Source organism: Phyllostomus hastatus, unplaced genomic scaffold (genome assembly GCF_019186645.2).
Source record: "Phyllostomus hastatus isolate PE091 unplaced genomic scaffold, TTU_PhHast_1.1 phas_contig_210, whole genome shotgun sequence".
Taxonomy (NCBI): Eukaryota; Metazoa; Chordata; class Mammalia; order Chiroptera; family Phyllostomidae; genus Phyllostomus; species Phyllostomus hastatus.
The window spans coordinates 35457234-35476424 of record NW_025333737.1 but is presented as its reverse complement, the minus strand read 5'-3'; the positions used below and the strand labels follow the sequence as shown (position 1 = coordinate 35476424).

The 19191-nt window shown below is 56.4% G+C and overlaps 2 protein-coding genes across 2 annotated transcripts; both read right to left on the bottom strand.

The window, feature by feature from the left end:
* Nucleotides 1-209: 209 nt before the first annotated feature.
* On the bottom strand, nt 210-3583 carry CDK3 (cyclin dependent kinase 3). The gene is made up of 7 exons (XM_045835648.1): nt 3464-3583; nt 3084-3161; nt 2882-3002; nt 2618-2788; nt 2424-2525; nt 1969-2172; nt 210-872 (listed from the first exon to the last, which is right to left on the bottom strand). Exons 1-7 carry the CDS (start codon nt 3577-3579, stop codon nt 747-749), a joined length of 918 nt encoding a protein of 305 aa, XP_045691604.1. The 5' UTR covers nt 3580-3583; the 3' UTR covers nt 210-746.
* A 555-nt stretch (nt 3584-4138) lies between these two features.
* On the bottom strand, nt 4139-19048 carry TEN1 (TEN1 subunit of CST complex). The gene is made up of 4 exons (XM_045835649.1): nt 18910-19048; nt 13481-13620; nt 11773-11930; nt 4139-4502 (listed from the first exon to the last, which is right to left on the bottom strand). Exons 2-4 carry the CDS (start codon nt 13570-13572, stop codon nt 4381-4383), a joined length of 372 nt encoding a protein of 123 aa, XP_045691605.1. The 5' UTR covers nt 13573-13620; nt 18910-19048; the 3' UTR covers nt 4139-4380.
* Nucleotides 19049-19191: the final 143 nt, after the last annotated feature.

Below are 19191 nucleotides of genomic sequence, written 5' to 3'. Positions count from 1 at the left end.
TGTGGAGTGAATTTGTCTGGGGCACGAGCACCAGGGACACCACTGCCCGGGTGGGGACTGAGCGTGCCCCCTGGGCCCCATGGGAACCGGGGGCTCTCCGAGGGTGAGGCCCCTTTGATTCAGGGAGAGGGGACGTGCTGGCCAGTCATGGAAGGGGATGGAGGACGGCGAGTCCCTGGCGTGCCCCCGACAGAACACCACGGGAAAACTCAATGCATCACTTTTATTTCCTGTTCTTAAGGCCTGAGACAAACAAACGTGAGCGTGTCCTAGCTGACAACTACCCAGAACAGCGACACGCACCCCCACCTCTCCTGGAAACAGGGAAACGTCCCCTCTCTTTCAACTGAGGACTCCAACTGGAAATCAACTCTTCTCCAAAACATTTTAAACCCAACGAGGCCAGCAGGGGGCACCCTTTCCCGCAGAGTAGGGCTCTGCTGGGTGGCGTTCTCCTCCATCCTCCAGCGGTTGCCCCAGTGCCAGGAGACCCCGCCTCTAACATGCCCCTCGTACCCAGAGCTTCTGTACCCCCATCTTGAACCGGCACGGTCGAACCCCACGAACAACACAGCAACTCGCTAACTTGTCAGCAGGACTAACCCAAACTCAGCTCCCTGGTGGCTGAGGCCAAACTCCTTAGAGCTCTGCTCTCTCCCTAGACGTTTCCTTTCTTGGACAGCTGGTGAGCAGGCGGCCGGGGCAGCAGCTGCGGGGAGGCTCGAGGGTGGTGGCCTCACACGCGCTCAGCGGCACAAATGCTCCAGCGCGCACTGGTGGGGGGCCCGGGGGGTCTTGGCGGACACGAAGTACGGATGCGCGAGGGCGCCCTTGGCCGAGATCCGCTGGCTGGGGTCGTACCGCAGCAGTTGCTGTGAAGGAAGGAGGAAGAGGAAGGAGGTGTGGAGGCCCCGGTGTGGCCAGCGTAGGGAGAGGAAGTACAGTCCCAGGTGAACCCCGTCTGGGGCCCCCGAACCCCAGACTGCTGGCCTCGGGCCCAGAGCTGCACAAAGCCGCCGCCCCCCAGCTCAGGGGCCAGTTCTGGGTGCTGCTGGGACGTGGAGACCGGGGCTCAGCTCCGGCCCAGCCCTGCTGAGTCACGGGGGGGGGGGGGGGGGCGCTGCAGGCTCCCGAGGCCGGGTCAGTCCCTCCCCTCCTCACCGAGGTTTCCAGGCCCCGGCCAACCTCGAGTCGAGACAGATGCTTCCCTGGGCAGGGGCCAAACCGGCCAGGGAGCACATCTGTGGGTGGGTTCCCAGCCAGGCTGTGGAGGGACCCCCCCACCTCCTGAAAGCCTTGCTCGGGAGTCTGTGCCGCCCTGCTGGCCGGGCTGGCAAACACACACAGACGGCTGGAAAGCCGGGCGCGCAGCCCGAAGGTGAACACACTGCCCAGCCGTCCTCCGATCAACACCGGATCAAAGGGAGAAACGTGTCTCTGAGTCTTTGGGGGCACCCTGGTCCGGGCCAGCCCAAGGGACCAAGGCGGGGCGACAGGAGGGGTGAGAGCAAGGACTGCGGCGGGGGCCCAGGGGGCCGGGACTGGCCTTGTGGGGGAGCGACCACCGTGGGAGGTGCTGTGGGGAATACTGACGCGGGGGCAGCTGTGGTCCCCGCCTGGACAAGCTTGCAGGAAGATGGGGTAATAATGACCGCAGGGGAAATTACCCCAAACACACAGCAACTTAGGGAAAAAGGGCAAGAGTCACAGCACAGGGCTAACTGGAGCAGATGGTTTAACAGGGAGGGTGAACATGGGACTTATGGCGGGCGAGGTCTCCAGGCGGAGCCACCAGCAGGCGCCAGGACAGGCTGTGCGCAGCGGTCAGAAGAGAGACCAGCCTGGACTCGGAAGGAGTCGGGGTGACATGAGACACCGGCTCACAAAAGGGGTGCTCCTGGTGGGAGCGGCAGCAGCGGGAGCCAGGTGGCCCCTCTTGCCCTGGCCTGGCCGCCTGCCTGGACCTACCATGAGCAGGTCCTGGCCCTCCGGCTCCAGATTGGGCACGACGTCCTCCAGCCCCTTCTTGGTCCACTTGGGGAAGCTGCCCTTATAGTCGGGCAGCTGAGTGACTCCGGGCCACATGGCTTCACTGGGCGTCCCCAGGGTCCGGAAGATGCGAAAGAGCTGGTCGATCTCAGAGTCGCCAGGAAACAGAGCTTTGCAGGTCATCTGGGGCAGGGAAGAGGAGGAGGTGTGTGGGGACCCCCCCCCCCCCATCGCTGGGAATCCAATTCCAGATGAGAGGCCAGACCGGGGAGGCACCTCCGAGACCCATCCCAAGGCTATGCGAAGAATCCCAGCCTTTCGGGACTCAGGCCCCACTCCTCCGTCCTTCAGCCAGCCCCTTAATCCCCCTCCAACAGGGGAATCAGAGCCCCACCCCCACCCCCGCCGTACCCCAGCAGGACCCTGCCCCCCACCATCTCTGCAAAGATGCAACCGATGCTCCAGATGTCGACGGCTGTCGAGTAGAACTTGCTGCCCAAGAGGATCTCGGGGGCGCGATACCAGAGCGTCACCACCTGTGGGGATGAGGAGACGCATCACTTGGGGCAGCTGAGGACACGGGCGACTCCGCCTCAGCTACCCTGCTTTCCCCTCGGTCCCATGGCACCTCGTGGGTGTAGGTGCGCAGGGGCACCCCGAAGGCCCGGGCCAGTCCGAAGTCAGCCAGCTTGATGGCGCCCAGCTCGTTGATGAGCAGGTTCTGGGGCTTCAGGTCCCGGTGGATGACCCGGTGTGAGTGGCAGAAGCTCACCCCCTGCAGCAGCTGGAAGAGGTAACTCTGCAACAGCCAGCGGGAGAGGGGCCGGGTGAGCAGGGCTGGAGGACAGGCCGGCCGCGGGGCGTCCTCCCTGCGCTGCGTTCCCCTCGGTACCTTGACCAAGTGCAGGGGCAGCTCAGAGACCGGGGTGGAGTCCATGAACTTCTTCAGGTCCTGGCTCAGGAACTCAAAGACCAGATACAGCTTCTTCTCGTTGTGCACCACGTCCAGCAGCCTGGCCGGGGACGCGGGTCAGGATGCGGCTCCCGGGGCACCTGGGGCAGGCCCAGCTTCCCCGCCTCCTTCCCCCCCTCACCTGACGATGTTGGGGTGCTTAAGCTCTTTGAGCAGGGAGATCTCCCTGATGGCGGTGCTTGGGACCCCCTCCGTCTCCCTGCGGGAAGGGAGGACACAGCAGTGGAGGCGGGAAGCCAAGGAGGGTGCTTTTGCCCCGGGAGGAGTCGCCCGTGCTCCGTATCCCCTCAGGACGGCCCATCCCTCAGCACTGGGCTCCTTCGGAGCACACTGACCCCCACCGGGGGCCCAAGGCGGGGCCTGGGTGGCGGGAGGACCGGTGACCTGTGCGGCCACCCGCGTGTAACTGGGCAGCGTTCGGCACACGAGCTGAACGTGACACCCTGAGAAGGAAGGTGGACGGGGCGGCCGGGGCGTCTCAGGGGCCGGCCCAGCACTCACAGATCCAGCCTGATCTTCTTGAGGGCCACGAGCTGGCCCGTCTCCTTGTTCTTGGCCTTATAGACCACCCCGTAGGTGCCCTCTCCGATCTTCTCCACCTTCTGGAACACGTCCATGTCCGCGCGGCTGCCCGGGAAACAGACGGCGCCCGGCGCTCGCCCCCGCGCTCCGACCCCCGCCCCAGGCCCCGCCCCTCGCAGCCCCCAGGCCCCGCCCCTCCGGCCCGCGCTCCCGCCCCCCGCCCCGGGACCCCCGTCTGGGGCTGCACAGCCCCCGCCAGCAAGGTCCCCGCTACGGGGCGCAGGAGAGCCCCAACTTCTCGGGCTCAGCCCGCCTCTGCGCCGGCGGCCGGGGTCCGGGGCCCGGAGCTGCCCGGAGGGGCAGCCGGGGGGCGGGGGCGCCACACTAAGTCCGGGCTCAGCGAGGGTTTCCGGAGCCACCGTCCCGCCACAGGCCGCCAGGGCCTCGGCCCTCCCTGACGGCAGAGCCTCGGCGGCGTCCGGCGCCCCGCGTCCCGCGCCCCCACCTGGACTCGGCGCCCCGGCCCGCTCCCCTCAGGCCCCGCGCCGAGAAGTCACCAGAAGCCCCGCGCCGCGCCGGCCTCGGCGCGCGGCCGCCGGCTCCGCGGCTCCCCCTCCCGGCCGCGGCGGGCGCTGCACCACGTGCGCACGCGGCGAGGTCTCGCCGGCCTTTATTCCGAGGACCTTCGGGAACCCTCCCCGCCCCCACGAGGCCCCCAGTCCGCGGTGCCGGGCGCTCGGCCTCCTGTGCTCTCCTGGGCGAGTGGGGTCAGGCTCCAGAAAACGGCCATCCCCGGGGTAAGTCCCTGCGTCTTCTCTGCCTCCTCCGTCGCAGCAGCGGACTCGCCGCTCACCGCGGGCGCGGGGTGGGGGAGGGTCCCCGGAAGCCTCCCGTTGTTACGGGCGGCCGTCCCTCTCCCCCAGGTAGGCCCTCTGCTCTCCGATGGCTTGTTCTAACAGCGCGAGATTCATGCCTTCCACGCAAGTCAGCACTCGCGCCTTCACCACGGAACCGCCGTCTGAAAGACACAAACACCAAGACGCTAGCTGGCTGCCGCTGCCGGGGCTGGGGGTTGGTACAGCTGTTCTCCCCGCCCCCCACCTGTTCTCAGTCCTCAGTTTCTTTGTCTGAACACCCATGTTTATTCCAAGGATATGTTTATTGATTTGGGGTGGGAGGGAGAAACGTCAATCGGTTGCCTCCTGTAAGCACCCTGGCCGGGGATCGAACCCGCAACGTTTCGGTGGTGTACGGGATGATGCTCTAACCGGCCGAGCCACCAGGCCAGAGCTCAGTCCTGCGTTTTGACGGGATGAGTTTGGCAAAGCACATGCGGCACCGGCGATTTGTCCACTTGGGCCCCCCATGCACTACAGGCACGAGTCTGGGGCTTAGAGGGTACCCTGAAAATCCCGCTTCTCCAGGGAGAAGGGCCAGAGAGAGGTACCTTCCACCTCCCTCCCTCGTCATCTTGAGTCCTGCCACCTCCTCTGCAGGCCCAAGTGCCCGGGCTTGCGCAGGGGTCTCAGTGGCCATCCCAGTGTTCCATTTGTACCAAGGGGGGGCATCCTGGGACCCTCTGGCAATGGAAACCAGGGCAAAGAAACCACCCTATTTAATTAACCCAAGGGGGAGAGTTTGGTCCCGGGGAGGGGCAAGTCACCCCACCCCGGACCAGGGGCTCAGGGGGCTTGGAGCAGCTGCTGTGGTGACCTGACGGAAAGGTTTGCCAAGGTGCAAGTGACACCAAACAGAAAGGACACCTGGGGTTTGCCCGGGTCCGTGCTTCTGTGGAAGGAGAGAGGCCACACGTTAACCTGACCAGCTCAGGGGCGGCCTGCGCGGCAGCCTTACAAACTCACAGCCCTAGAGTAACCACAAAGGATGGTCTGAAAAGAAAACCCAGGAACTAAGGGCGTTCGCGGCCAATTCTAGGCGCGGTATGTTTCCTTAACAAAGGCTAGTCTCTATCTTGACTGAGCCTGTTTTCTGTTTGCATCTATGATGGTGACACACCTTTGCAGTCCAGGAACTGCCCCCGACCCCACCAGAGCTAAGACCACAGGCCCCCTCGCTGTTGTTATTACCAAGTTCATTGATCACTGCCTGTTGGCTGTCCTTTGCCACCTGCAGAGAAGTAGGTGTCTATCACCTGCCCTTTTATGCACTCCCATGACTACGCTCAGCATTCTAGGACGTCATCCTGTCCTCCTGTGACGCAGTTTAGAGAGAGAGAGGCCCCCCGGTTAGACAGAGTCCGTGCCCAGCGCTCCTTGTCGTCCGGGCCCCTTTACTGACCTAACGTGGCCTGGGCGGAGTTCAGGGCATGGGACTGTGTAGGTACCAGCCTTCAACACGGGAGGATTAGGTTCAAACGTGTTTGTTTGAAACGTGAGGTCCCCCGTGTGTCACTGGCTCCTGTTGACCCCAGTGCGGGGCCGATCGGGAGAACAGGCCTTTTAGGACGCGTGACTGCGGAGGGAAGGGGGGTCTGGGCTCTGCCGGCACAGAGCGCACAGCGCGACGTTCTTGTTACTTCTGAGGCAGGCAGGCCGGAACGGGGGACAGAGGCCTCCCGCCGTGCCCCTCCCTTTCTCTGTCTTGGCCGGAGCATCACAGGTGCCACCTGTTCCCCTGCCATCCCCTCCTCAATTTCTTGTAATTCAGAGGACAAAAAAAAAAAATCTGCCCTGGCTGGCGTAGCTCAGTGGATTGAGCGTGGGCTGCGAACCAAAGCATCGCAGGTTCGATTCCCAGTCAGGGCACATGCCTGGGTTGCAGGCCATGGCCCCCAGCAACTGCACATTGATGTTTCTCTCTCTCTCTCTCTATCTCTGTCCCTTCCCTCTCTAAAAATAAATCTTTAAAAAAAAATCTTAAAACAAAAAAATTTTTTTTAAGATTTTATTTATTTATTCTTTTAAATCTTTTTTAAAAGTCTTAAAACAAAAAAATTTTTTTAAAGATTTTATTTATTTTTAGGGAGGGAAGGAAGTGGGGGAGAGAGAGAGAGAGAGAAACATCAATGTGCAGTTGCTGGGGGCCATGGCCTGCAACCCAGGCATGTGCCCTGACTGGGAATCGAACCTGGGACACTAAACCAAAAAAATTGTGAGCCACACCGGCGGTCACCCACCAGCGTCCGAAGCCCATGTTTAATAGAAACCTCCCACCCAGACTCACGGGCACGTCTCGTTCTCCGAGGTCACCTGCGCTCACGTCTCTAATGCGTCCTGTCGCTTTAATAAGTTCACGGCGCGTCACTAACCCTTCCTGTCGTGCTCCTGGATTCTTGCTTGTTCCGTGACAAGGGCCTGGATGGAGATGAGGCTCCCTTGGCCTCCCTGGGTGCCGCCTGGTATCAGCTACCATCATTATTGTTATTTTCTTTTTCTTTTTTTACTTTTTAGATGCTTGTGTGTTTTTTTTAAAGTTTTTATTTATTTGTTTTTAGAGAGAGAGGAAGGAGAAAGAGGGAGAGAAACATCGGTGTGTGGTTGCCTTTCATGCGCCCCCAATTGGGGACCTGGCCTGCAACCCAGGCATGTGCCCTGACTGGGAATCGAACCAGCGACCCTTTGGTTTGCAGGCCCACGTTCAATCCACTGAGCTACACCAGCCAGGGCTCATTATCGTTATTTTAAAATGGAAGAGGCCCCAGTGCTTTATGCGCTGTGAGGGAGGGACCGGTGGTAGTAGGTGAAGGGCTCGTCTGAGAGAGCAGAGACCCGCGGAGGGCAGGCCACGGATCGGAGTCACACTCCGGGGGCACCTCGGGCTGCAGGGACCCTTCTCCGCCCCAGACTGGGGCGGGGGAGCTGCTGACGGGCGTGGGCGCAGACAAGTGTCGGAGGACGGACTGCTGCGGCGGCCCCAGTCTCCCCTGGGACGCGGGAGGTGAGGCAGTTCGCAGGAAGGGACAGGCGGGTGAGCCAGTAGGGCCTGGCCTAGCAGGTGGGCGTCTGACAGCTGTGCGGAGTCGGGGAGGTTGGGGTTTAATCAGGCAGGACTGAGGGAGGGCAGGGGCTTGAAACTTCTGCCGGGAACGTCGCTGAAATGATAGGCGGGTCCAGCAGGAGGGGAGGAAAGGGAACAGGAGAGAGAAGATGAGAGAAGATGGGAGAAGACGGAGGAGCCCCGAGTCCGCGGGGCGGAGAGGGGACAGAAGGGCGGCAGCTGCTTCGGGGAGCAGCTGTGGGTGACAGACGGAGGCAGAGGCGGGACGGGTCACACGGTGGCAGAACCGGTCGCCCGCAGAGGTCGCGGGGAAGGGCGTGCAACGACAAACCGGAGAAGCCGGCGGGATTCGGGCGCCACCTCTGTGGGGTGTGCGGCTCGGGGAGCTGACCGGGCCTCTGCGTGCGAGGGCGGGTGGGGGAACTGCGGGCCCGGGGAGGGGGCAGGCTTCGGGCAGGTCCTGGCGAAGGTAAAAACACGCAGAGGAGGCTCGGGCATGTAGGAGGGAAGGTCCGGAGGACACAACAGGAGGACCCACGGGGGAGGAGACGGCGGGGCCCTGGAGCAGACCAGAGGGCTGGCCCGTCTGGGCTTCACGGCGAGAGTTCCAGGGCAGCCCCGGGCCCTGGCAAGTCGTCTCCAGCCTGGAGGCGAATTCTACTAGGAACCCTGGGGAAGAGTGGGGAGAGGCTGCGCCCCGATACTTGAGTATCTGGACAGAAAGCCCTGGGGCCTTTGGACGGCGCCCAAAGAAGGTGACACAGCCGGCGTGTTTCGACACAGAGCTGGCATTTCTTCACCGCCTCCACCTCCGCAGCCAGCTCTCAGTGTGCACACTCCAGGCAGGTGACCTGGCAGCGCCGGCGTCCCGGCGCGGGCCATGACCCGTGTCTGGTTGGCCTCCCTGTCCCCACAGGAGTTTGGACCCGACCGGGGGGGCCAGCCACACACCCCCCCTGCCCAGGCAGGGGGTGGGGTGGCCACTTCCACGCACAGCCCGTGCTCTGTCCCTGCCTCCCCACGGTCGCCTTTCTTTCCTTGTGGCAGTTGCAAATGATGAGCATGTATGACTTCTAGAAACGTGGGGAACGTTTTTTTAAGGAACAACAAAAAAAAAGGTTAACATGGCATCGGTAAACTAGCCAGAGCCCAGGGAGAAAGCGGCCTGGTCTGAGGGAGGGTGTGGGCTCAGGTGTTCCCTTTTTGGCCAGAACACTCCAGCGCGGCTCTGTGCACCTGCCCGTGCGTGGGTCTCACGGCAGACCGGTCGCCTGCCTCGTCACTGGATGGATGGGCCGGGCAGGCCCGGGCACTGGTGGGTCCCCGCCCAGCCCCAGCGAGGAGCAGCTGGTGACACCGGTGGTTGCTTGGACTTGGTCTTTCCCCAGGGCTTTGAAAGAGGTGACTTTCAAACGTAATGGTCTCTCCTGCATTTACTCACTGTGACTCTTTCCCAAAGAACTTTCCCTCATCAACCATTTGGTTTCCCTCAAATACAATCCAGACAGAGAGAGGCAGGAGAAAGGCACGGGAAGGGGCAACAGGTGTACGTTATGGCAACCAGGAGGAAAGAATAAGGAAGCCCCCGATTCCAGGAAATTCCAGCCAATTCTATAGAACAAACGACTGTTCTCCAATAACCAGCATTTTAAAAAGGAGAGAGAGAAGGAAGACAGAACCGTCAGAGGTGGACAGAGAGTGGAGACACGTGACCCAAACGTGATGTATGGACTTCGGGGCCCTGATCTAAGCCAGCCAAGCGTGGAAACTCACCTTTCCTTCCTTCTTTCTAAGGCAACTGGGGGGTCGTAAACGTGAACAAGGCATTAGCACATATGAAGAAGTAGCTATTAAAATTCTGCTGGGCGTGACTGTGGGGGCGTCAGAGAGTCACAGTGAGGTGTGCATGAGTAGAATGAGGCGATGTCTTGTATTAGCATTAAAACACACCGGCAAGATAAACGCAGGCGTGGAGACGCCGCACAGCGGGGCGCGGGTCACGCTGAACCTGGACCATGGCCGCGAGGACGCGATCTCTACCACTCGGCAGCGGTGTACGTTTGAGATAAAAACGTTACATTTAAAAAATATGGGTCAGATTTATACTGGGAAGTTTCTTCCATTCTTCTTCCTACAAATGATTCTAAATGTCCACTCCAGGTCCTGCCTTGTCCCGGCCTGCTGTCCCGTCTTCGTTTCACCCCCTCCCTGCGTTAGCAGTCAGCCTCGGGTGCGGACACCAGGCGGCTGGAGCTCCCGAGCTCCCGGGAGGCCGGGGGGGAAAGGCAAGGGAAAACCTCGGAGGGACTGGGCCGCAGCCAGAGCGGGCACCGGCCGCCCTTCCTGTGCGGGCCCTTGGGCCCGGGCCCGTCCCTCCTCCGGGTGCCTGCCAAGCCCATGTGGATGGCAGGGACTCGGTGAACGCCAAGGCGTAAGCCTGAATAGAGATGAACTTGTACTAAATCAAACATAATTAAAGTGAGCACCGCTTAATTACTTTTTTCCCAGTGCATTTCACCCAGAGTTAAGATCACTGCGACTTCCGGAAAGGAAGTTGGTGGTAGAAATCGAGAACCATAAACGTTTACGTGTTTTAATGTAGGAATTCTACTTTTAGGGAACTACCCTAAAGAAATGATCAGAAAACAGCAAAGTTTAGTGTATGAGGATATTAACTGCAATATTTTAAATATATATCTAGATATATAGGTTTTTTAAAAATTCCCCTTCTCAGCCCTGGCTGGCATAGCTCAGTGGATTGAGCGCGGGGTGTGAACCAGTGTCATGGGTTCGATTCCCAGCCAGGGCACATGCCTGGGTTGCAGGGCATGACCCCCAGCAACCGCACATTGATGTTTCTCTCTCTCTTTCTCCCTCCCTTCCCTCTCTAGAAATAAATAAATAAAATCTTTAAAAAAAGATTCCCCTTCTCTAGCTATAAAAAGCAATACATTTTCACTATAAAGTGTATAAAGAATCCCACAGTCCTACCACCCAGAAACAACTATTAACATTTTGGGAAATAATGTTTCAAAATTTTATGTGTGAAATGTAAAAAACTTACATTTTTGTAAAAATATATTAAGCAAAAATGGGATCACATGATACACATTATTATTTTGTAAGCGTTTTCTTAATAAGTTATTGTGAAACTCTTTTTACGTCAATAGAAATTTAAAATGTCCTTTTGATGGCTGCATAATATTCCGCCAACCAAATTTCCTGTAACTGCTTTAACCAATAATCAATGTATAGTGCATCCATAAAAGCAAAAAATTGAAACAATGTAAATGTCCGATGGTTGTATGAATTAGAACACACATCTGATCTATAAAATACTATGCAGCCATTAAACATTCTACCTAGAAAAGTTTTGAAGACATGAGGAGATGCCTATGATATAACATTAAGCCAAAACAGCCAGATCCAACGTTATGTAATGTGACCCATATGAAGGGAAAATGGTGCAGGGGCAGCCGGACAGGAGGCAGAGAATGTGAGTCCTTGGAGTTTTCTTTCTTTCTTTCCCTCTTCCTCCCTCCCTCTCTTTCTGACTTTGAGAGCACATCTGTCAGGGCCGGGGACAGTGAAAGGTGGAAAGGTGACAGGGCCTGGGCTGCTCTGACTCTCTGACGAGGTTACAGGAAAGACACAAGCTGAGGCGGGGCGGCTGCGGGTCCCCGGAAAGTCGGAGAAAAGGGGTGCTGGAGACGGTTCAGGGGGTCAGCCCAGGACAAGTTGCTGCTGCTCCCCTGGCTGCAAGTCTCTCGGGGACCCTTCGAGTTTAGGAGATGCAGGCCTCAGAGGAAGGGCGTGCGCGTGCTCCCGGGAGGGAGGGCCCCGAGGACCCGGGCGTTCAAGAGCAGCCTCCGTCTCTCAGTGCCAGGGATGCTTCCCGGTTGCTTTCGCTGCTTGCACCGTGTTCTAGCTCCCCCCGCCCCCCCCCCGACTTCCGGCGTGGTCCCTTCAGCCCCAGCCTCTCTGAGCCTTGGTTTTCTCATCTACGAACTAGCAAGAATGACGGTCAGATCAAGAGCTGGTGGGCAGTTTCAAAAAGCCGGTACCAGGTACCAGGTACCAGGTACCAGGTTTGGACGTTGTAGGCCTTCAGAAGTTAATGGCTTCTCTCCACTCTTTCTCAGCTCCCTGTGGCAGATTAGCTGAGAGCCCCGTCATCTGTTTCCCATGAGTCCCTGAACTTGTGGGCTGATGTGGAAGGAATGTTAACCCCAGTGAGGGACTCCCATTGGGTCAGACACCAGGCCCAGTCCTAACCGAGTCTCCACTCGGGAGCCGGCGTGAACGAGTGCGTGTGAGAGGCCCCAGCTTACCCTTCTGGTGCTCGAGCTCCCCCAGGACCGTGTACAGGGAGCCCACCTGGGCTTGGAACGGCTCCACCAGCCTGGTGCAGACGCGGACCTGGTGCTGCTCAGACCCGCGCTGGGCCGTCAGGGTCGCTCGGGACTGGGTCACGTCGTAGAGGCACAACCTGGCAGCCGGGGAAAATGCAATCGTTTCTGTCGGCAGACACAGCCACCACAACGCGCACCAGGTGTGGGGAGGCCAGTAAATCCAAGGGATGGTGGTCAGCCACACTCGGGTCAGACAAAATAAAAACGGTGGCAACAAATCCGAAAAACCGTTCCAGTCTGGAGTGCTGGGGTACAAATCCCATGCGTGAAAAGACACCTGTGCAGTGAGTCTGGACAAAAATGCACGCTCAGTGTAACCACCGCCCCAGTAAGACTGAGTACATTTCTGTCGCCCCCCTGAAGTTCCCTTGTGCCCCTCTGAAGTCAGTCTCCCCATCCCCCACCCATGTTTTGGGTCTCTGTGGATGAGGTTTTCAGACCCTTGATGTTGTCGGGTAGACCAGTACTCCGGTCTTTCCCGTTGCGCGGTAGTACTCCATTGCAGGAGAAAGAAATGAGACAGCATTTGTCGTCCAGCGACATTGGCTGAAATAACTGTCCTTTCCGCACTCAGACATGTTAATGTCCTTATTGAAAGTCAACACCGTTTGGTTAAGTGAATAGATTACAGTTACGGTAAGTAAGGTTGATAGATCTGTGCCATGACGTAAAGTGGATCTGTTTAAAGTGGTGACACAGATCTGTGCGCGAGGCGTGGGGCCAGGTCTGCCGTATCCAAGTAAGTAAGTGAGTAAACGGTGCCATCCAGTAATGCGACACGGTCTCATCGCGGTGAGGAGGTTTCTACACGCATGCACACGTGTCTCCAAGAGAGCCCCCCCCCGTGATCCTTTCCTCCTGGCACTTGCGTCCCTGGGTAGTCCCGAACACCCTGACTGGCAGTGGCCCGTGTAGCCAACAGGATCTCGCAGAAATGACAGGGAGCGACCTCCACGGTGGGGCCGTAGAAGGAAGGCACTGTGGCGCTCTCTCGCTGTCCCTGTTGGGTCGCTCCTTCCAGGGGAGGCGGCCGTGTGGTGAGGATCTGCAAACAGCCCCGAGGAGAACCTGCACCGCGAGGGCCTGAGCCTTCTCGCCAAACGTGGGTAGTCGCCCTGCGGGCAGACCCCCGCAGGCCCAGGGCGGCCGTCAGTGTGAGCCGCCCTGGCCGCCATCGTAGCTGCAGCCTCACGAGTGAGTCTGAGCCCAGAGCACCCCACCAGCGCTCTCCCAAGGTCCTGACCTGTAGTAACTATGACAAGCTTTCATTACCATCTTCAGCCACTAAATTTGGGGGTGATTTGTTACACAGCAACACATGACTTATGCAGCATACACGTGTGTGCATGTATAGCGTGTACACATAGCCCCCTACTTGCACATGTGTACATACCCACACACGTGGAAAAGTCTGCAATCACCAAAAGGCTAGCAGTGGTGGTTGAGCAGTGGGACCACAGGTGATTTGTGCTTGCTTTATGGGTTGTCTACATTTTTTACAGTGATGGCATATGAAGTTTTTAGCATTTAAAAAATTAGACAAAATGATAAACTATTTTCAGTCGTTTCTGGGGCGGGGGGTCAGTTAACGATCCCCCCCACCCTGTGAAGAAAGAACCGTTCTCACCTGCCGAACGTCCTCAGGGCGCCCCCGTCGGGAACTTGGCCGGCTCGGACCTCCCAGGGGAAGTAGTAGACCCCAGGCTTGGGCAGCGTCATTGGCTCCTGCCTGCGAGGAGCTGGGGTGGATGGGGTTTTTGAAGCTTTCTGACAAACCAAGCAGACAACGGGGTGGAGATTAGCAGAAGACGCCGGAGACCCGCAGCGCCTGGAAGGCTAGTGCCAGTGGGCGGTGGTATAAAATTAACAGTATTTTTTTGATAGGGCGTGCCTTCACACAGCGGAGAAGAGCTGTCCCTACTCCAACCCCTGCGCAGCCCTTCCCTCCCAGGGCCCCCGAAGCAGGGGCCCCGCCAAAGGGCAAGTGGCAGCCTGCGCTCTCCGTCATGACCACCGACCCTGCCATCACAGCGAGGAGCTCGCACACGACGCGCAGAGACCGGCGAGCAGCGTGGACTTCACGCCGTGTGCTCCCCTGTGGCTACGGGTGCACGCCGTTCTGCACCGGCTTCTGCACGACCGCATCTCGACGTTCTTTCGGAGCTGTACATAGAGGGAGTCTTCGTGTTTTGTAAAAGAAACTTTAGATTTATTTCTTTTAAAAAACCTGTAAAGATGGTACAGAGAATTCCTATGTACCCAGTTTTTCCTGTAACATTTTACATTAAGGTGACCCACACTGGTCAGAACTGAAGAACCCGTACAGACATCATTACTAACGCGGCTCCATACTGCATCGAGGTCTCCTTCGTTTCCCCTCATGTCCTGTCCTGTCCGAGTCCCCCCAGGACACACATCACACTCAGTCGTTGTGTCCCCTCGGACTCAGACTTCCCTTGTTTCTTTATGACCTTGAGCAAATTGAGGTACCTTGGCCAGGTACTTTGTAGTAGGACTTTTAATTTGGATTTGTCTGCTGTTGTTATCATGGTTAGTCTGGGGTTACAAGTTTTTGTTATAATTTTTTAAACAGAGAAAGAGAAGGCTAGGTACGTGATGTCATAACAATGCAATGGAACACTCAGGCTTATTTTATTTTATTTACTATTTATTGTATTTTTCCTCATAGGCTTTTTTTAAAATGAGGCATTATACACACTCATACGGCAAGATCTCCAAGATATACTCAGGAAAAGAAGGAGCAGGCACGTACATATGATATGTACCTTTCTGTGTGTGTGTGTGTGAGAGAGAGAGAGCGAGAGAACAACTCTGTAACATGAGAAGCCTCGTGTAGAATGTTAGCAAGGTGGGGATTCAGCAAGAATTACTCAGTGACAAAGGCATCCTGATAGGTTCATCCCAGGTGAGAACCTTAGACAATTTCCTGACAGAACGAGAACGTGGAGACGCGAACAAAGAAAATGGTAATGAAATAATCCCAAGTAAGATCCTTGCAGAAACCAGGCGACACAGCCCTCGCCCAGAAGAGGAATGTAACCGAGCATCTGGCACAACTGGTTGCAGCCTCCCGACGAGGGCGGGGGTGTCATGGTCCACAGGTCACGGTCAACCAGCACGGTGTGTGTCCGGGGTGCACCTGGCTCGCGCTGCAGGAGCCGCCGGCCAAGGTCCAGTCCCCTCCCCGGAGTGCACACGCACTGCAGGGTGCTGCCGGGAGGCAGAGCCCCTGGTCATCTCCGGCATGAGAGAGAAGCAAAAAGTAAAACAAAAAAACCCTCCAGGACTGCCAAGAGGTTGCTGTGCTTCCTGGTTGGGATGATAGGGACCATCCCGTCCAACCTTGCAAAAAGCTGAAATTTTAGAATCTTTTTTAGGGTAATTTCTCCCCTCCCGAGCACCATGTATATTATAAGCTAAGCGATAAGGAACAATGCCATTACATTTATTTTTAATTTTTAAAATTATCGTGCAGTAGAGTTGACTCTTTGGGGGGCATACACATACATTTAACCTCAATTTGTTTTTCAAACAAAAGTTGCTCTGCGTTTATTAAGATAAGCCCAGCCGGCTCCATAGGCCATTACTGCCCATTATCACACAGCCAAAGGTTTCCGAGAAGACACGCCAGGACAAGCTGCTCTTGGGACTCCGCGGATTCCAGCTAATCTCCTTAGAAGTCTGACTAATAGCGCCGCCCATGCATCAGGGGCCTTGCCCTTTTCACTTCCCCAGGTGCTTCTGGGAGAGAAATCCCTGGTAGGAAGGAGACAAATAGGCTTCTTTTTAAGAAATGGGAAGTTTGAAAGTGCTGTGCAGGAAGGACGGTGAACCCTTCTGACCGCGGCTCTCACTGTTTTCTGAAGCCGTTGCCGAGACTTCTGCGGTGGGACCGGGGGTGGGAGAAGTGGCGCCTGTAACCAGGCTCCTCATAGCTTTGATCAGCTTTAGGTTTTCTTTTTTCTTTTCTTTTCATTTTAATCCAAACGTTGTTTAGTGGCATGAATCTCCCGTTCATCTTGATTTGGGGTGCTTTAGTGCACCTCCTTCTGAGCAGCCTCCCGGCAGCCTCGCCTCGCTTGTCCCCCTGCAGGCTGGCAGAGCATGGGGGGGGGGGCAGCCAGCACACAGGACGACCGCCCTTTGCATTTGCGCACAGCGAGAGGTGGCGGCGACGTCACAGTATCCCGGGCATTTCCTTCTCACCAGGTGAGAAGTGGGGCTCAGCACCAGGGGCCTCGCCTTGTATCTCCTCTTCTCCTCTGGAGACGGACGAAGGCGATCCTTAGCGAGAGGCGTGTCGTCATGGGGAGGTCTCACCACCAGAAAGGTGAGTTTCTTTCTCGAAGACAAGAATCAGGACTGTATGTTTACCACACCACAATTAGACTGGAGTACTGGTTTGCCGTGAAAGGACAGAATTCAGGAACAGCCGGAGGGCAGAGATGCGGAGGGCGAGCATGAGGGAAGGGGCATGGAGCTTCCACGCCCTCTGAGGGCAGCAGGCTCCCACGCACCCTTGCACATTTCACCAAGCGAGAAGCAACTCATTAATCTCTTACAAGTTCCCATTCTCTGTAAGCCTGTATTGCACAATCTTCAACCTGAGAACTTTGAGTTATAGAGCATGATTTGAACTATGGCCTCAAAGGGTTCTATCCCATGGGGTTTAGAAAGTTTACACGTGATCTCAACTACATGACTTTTACGTAAGCAAATAAAAGGGTTATGTTCCTATGTGTTTAAAAGTTCATGGGGGTGGGGAGAAGGAGGTGCAGGAGGGTGTGGGGGGACACGTGGTGGCAGGCGGAGACTCAGCGTGGGGCGCGGTGAACACACGACACGGGGTGCGGATGGCGTGTTGTAGGGTCGCGCACTGGACACTGCACTGTTCTGTTAACAAGTGTCACCCCGTTACATTCAATAAAAAGGGAAAAGTGTTCCAATCACCGGAGGAAAACATCAGAGAAGAATCACTCGTGGGTGCTAATCAAGTTGATGACAAACAGGATATTTACATAACTCCCCACAGAATAATTAATTACAAAGAGAAAAAGGGTCCACTTGTCAGCGAAGAAACTTCGCAAACACAACCTCCATGCACCTCCTGGATATGATGCACTGGGAGGTAAAGCTTTTTTGGCTTTCGTTACAATTGATGGGCTTAAGTGACAGTGCAGGTGGAAAACTGCTATCGAACTGGAATACGTGAAAAAGGGCGGCCTGAGACGCGATGTTAAGACAGTTTGTAGGGTTAAGACAGTTAATTTTTAAAAAGATTTTGTTTATTTATTTTTAAATAAATAAGAGAGAGAGGAGAGAGGGGGCTAGATAGAGAGGGAGAGAAACATTGATGGGTTGCCTCAATGTCAAAAGCACCCCGACCAGGGGACTGAACCTGCAATTCAGGCATGTGCCCTGACCAGTAATCAACCAGAGGCTGTTCACTTTGCAGGACCATTGCCAACCAACTAAGCCACGCTGGTCAGAGCCTGAGCCAGCTTTTGACCAGGGGAACACAATCTTAACACAGTAGCCAAACAATACGGCATCAGTAACAGGGCCTCCCCCCAGGTACACTGGAGCTTGAGCAAATCATCAGTGTCTTTCCCTTCCCCCCACTTCTTCCCCTCAAGGGAGTCGCCTCTGCCTTTCTGGCTCCCAAACTCCGGGGGCCTACTGCCTCTGTAACATTCTAATAACTTGGAGGAAAAAGGGTAATAATGACCTACTCTAGGTTTAAATTTTTGGTATTTTATTCATTGTAGATTTTTCCTGCATGAGTTTTGATTTTTTTAAAAAAAGTCAAATTAAAATACTATTAACCTTGGCTAACTTTTTGGCACTTGCTTAAATTTTTGTGTTGGAGTGAATGCCTCATTCATCTTACCCTACTCCCAGTACGGAAAAGAACACAGAATTAAATGTATAGTTTTGTGGAGCGGGTGGGGGGAAGGTTCTACGGACAGTGACCTCACCTTTAACTTGGTTAGAGAAAGGGTCTAAGCCAGCCCTGTCCTGTTCTAGTGCATCTGGGTCAACACACCTTTGAAACAAGCACAGCCAGCCTCCACAGAGTGCAGTCCGGTTACCTCGTCTGTAATCGGATGCCTCCTCGCCTTTTCCCACCTCCACGTAATCTTTGTTTTCTCCCCAATTTCATGTGCTGCAAAACTGTGACTGTCTGGGGCAGCTGAGATCTTGCTTCCCCAAATACGGCGTCACTTTGACTCAAATAAACGCTCATAAAAATTCTCTACAAGTTTGGCCATTCCTTACTACGACAAGTTTTGTTTTTTTGTTTTTTGTTTTTAAATGGATTAAGTGTCTTGATTAAAGTTACAAAAGTAAGGGAGATGTAAGGGGGATGGTAATAGTGTACTTTATTATAATGGGATGAAGTCAAAAACTAACGAAAAGGAACAAATAAAAGCATTTAAGTATTTTCAAAATTTTTTAGGAATCACAACTAAGAGCACAACTAATTAACAGTGGCTGTTTCTGAGGATGGGGACCTTTTGTTTTTTTTTATTACAAGTCTTCCTGTACCAACCAGGTTTGTAAACCTTACAACTTTGATGACGACGAAGATGATTGGGCAAATAAAGGTATACGCACAGGGCTACCTCGGTCTCATTGTAAATCCGCGCCCACCCCATCAATCGAGGGGCGCACCCGCAATCCTGCACCCAGCCCCAAGCCGCCCACGCTTCTGGCAGCAGAGACGCCATCAGTTTAACAAAATATAACTGGAGCCTCTCCCCAGTGCTGGTCTCGTCGTCGTCCTTTCTTAATCCAAGGTGGGAATGTTGGGGGAAATCCTACGACTTCCCCTAGCAAAGGCTCCTTCCCGGATGCCTCACCCCTTGACCCCCGATAGGGAGGCGGACCGGCGAGCCCCAAGGCGCAGGCGCACGTTCCCCTATCTTCGTCCCGCCCCTTCCCAACCCCGGCCACCGTGTCCGGGCGTCCCCGCGGCCCTGGGCTTCCCTTTTCTGCCCCGTGTGATCACGTGACCAGGGAGGGGCGACTCACCGAGAGCCCCTAGCGTCCCCGTCTCCCCGCACCTCCGGCCAGTTTCTTGAGCTTTTTCCGGAGACAGCTCCGCGGCGTGGGGGCCGGGGCGTTCGCTCTAGGGCTCCCCTGGCCGAGGGCTGGGGACCGGCCTTCTCGGTGGTCGGCGGGGTCACTGCGACCACGCGAGCGCCGCCGCCACTAGGTTCAAGGTCTTCCGCTCGCCGACTGGCCGCGGCGCCGGAGAAGGGGCGGGCCGGGGGCGGGGCCTCGCGCGGGGTCTGGGCCGGTCCTCCAGTCGGG

Excerpts from the sequence above, each read along its gene's own strand:
- TEN1 (XM_045835649.1), bottom strand. The coding sequence starts at position 13,572 with ATGACGCTGCCCAAGCCTGGGGTCTACTACTTCCCCTGGGAGGTCCGA. Across the intron at positions 11,931-13,480 it reads GCCCTGAGGACGTTCGGCAG|GTTGTGCCTCTACGACGTGA; the intron begins GTGAGAACGGTT and ends CCCGGCTGCCAG. Across the intron at positions 4,503-11,772 it reads GGAGCTCGAGCACCAGAAGG|ACGGCGGTTCCGTGGTGAAG; the intron begins GTAAGCTGGGGC and ends TGTGTCTTTCAG.
- CDK3 (XM_045835648.1), bottom strand. The coding sequence starts at position 3,579 with ATGGACGTGTTCCAGAAGGTGGAGAAGATCGGAGAGGGCACCTACGGG. Across the intron at positions 2,173-2,423 it reads GTTGCATCTTTGCAGAGATG|ATGACCTGCAAAGCTCTGTT; the intron begins GTGGGGGGCAGG and ends TCCCTGCCCCAG. Across the intron at positions 873-1,968 it reads AGGGCCAGGACCTGCTCATG|CAACTGCTGCGGTACGACCC; the intron begins GTAGGTCCAGGC and ends CTTCCTTCACAG.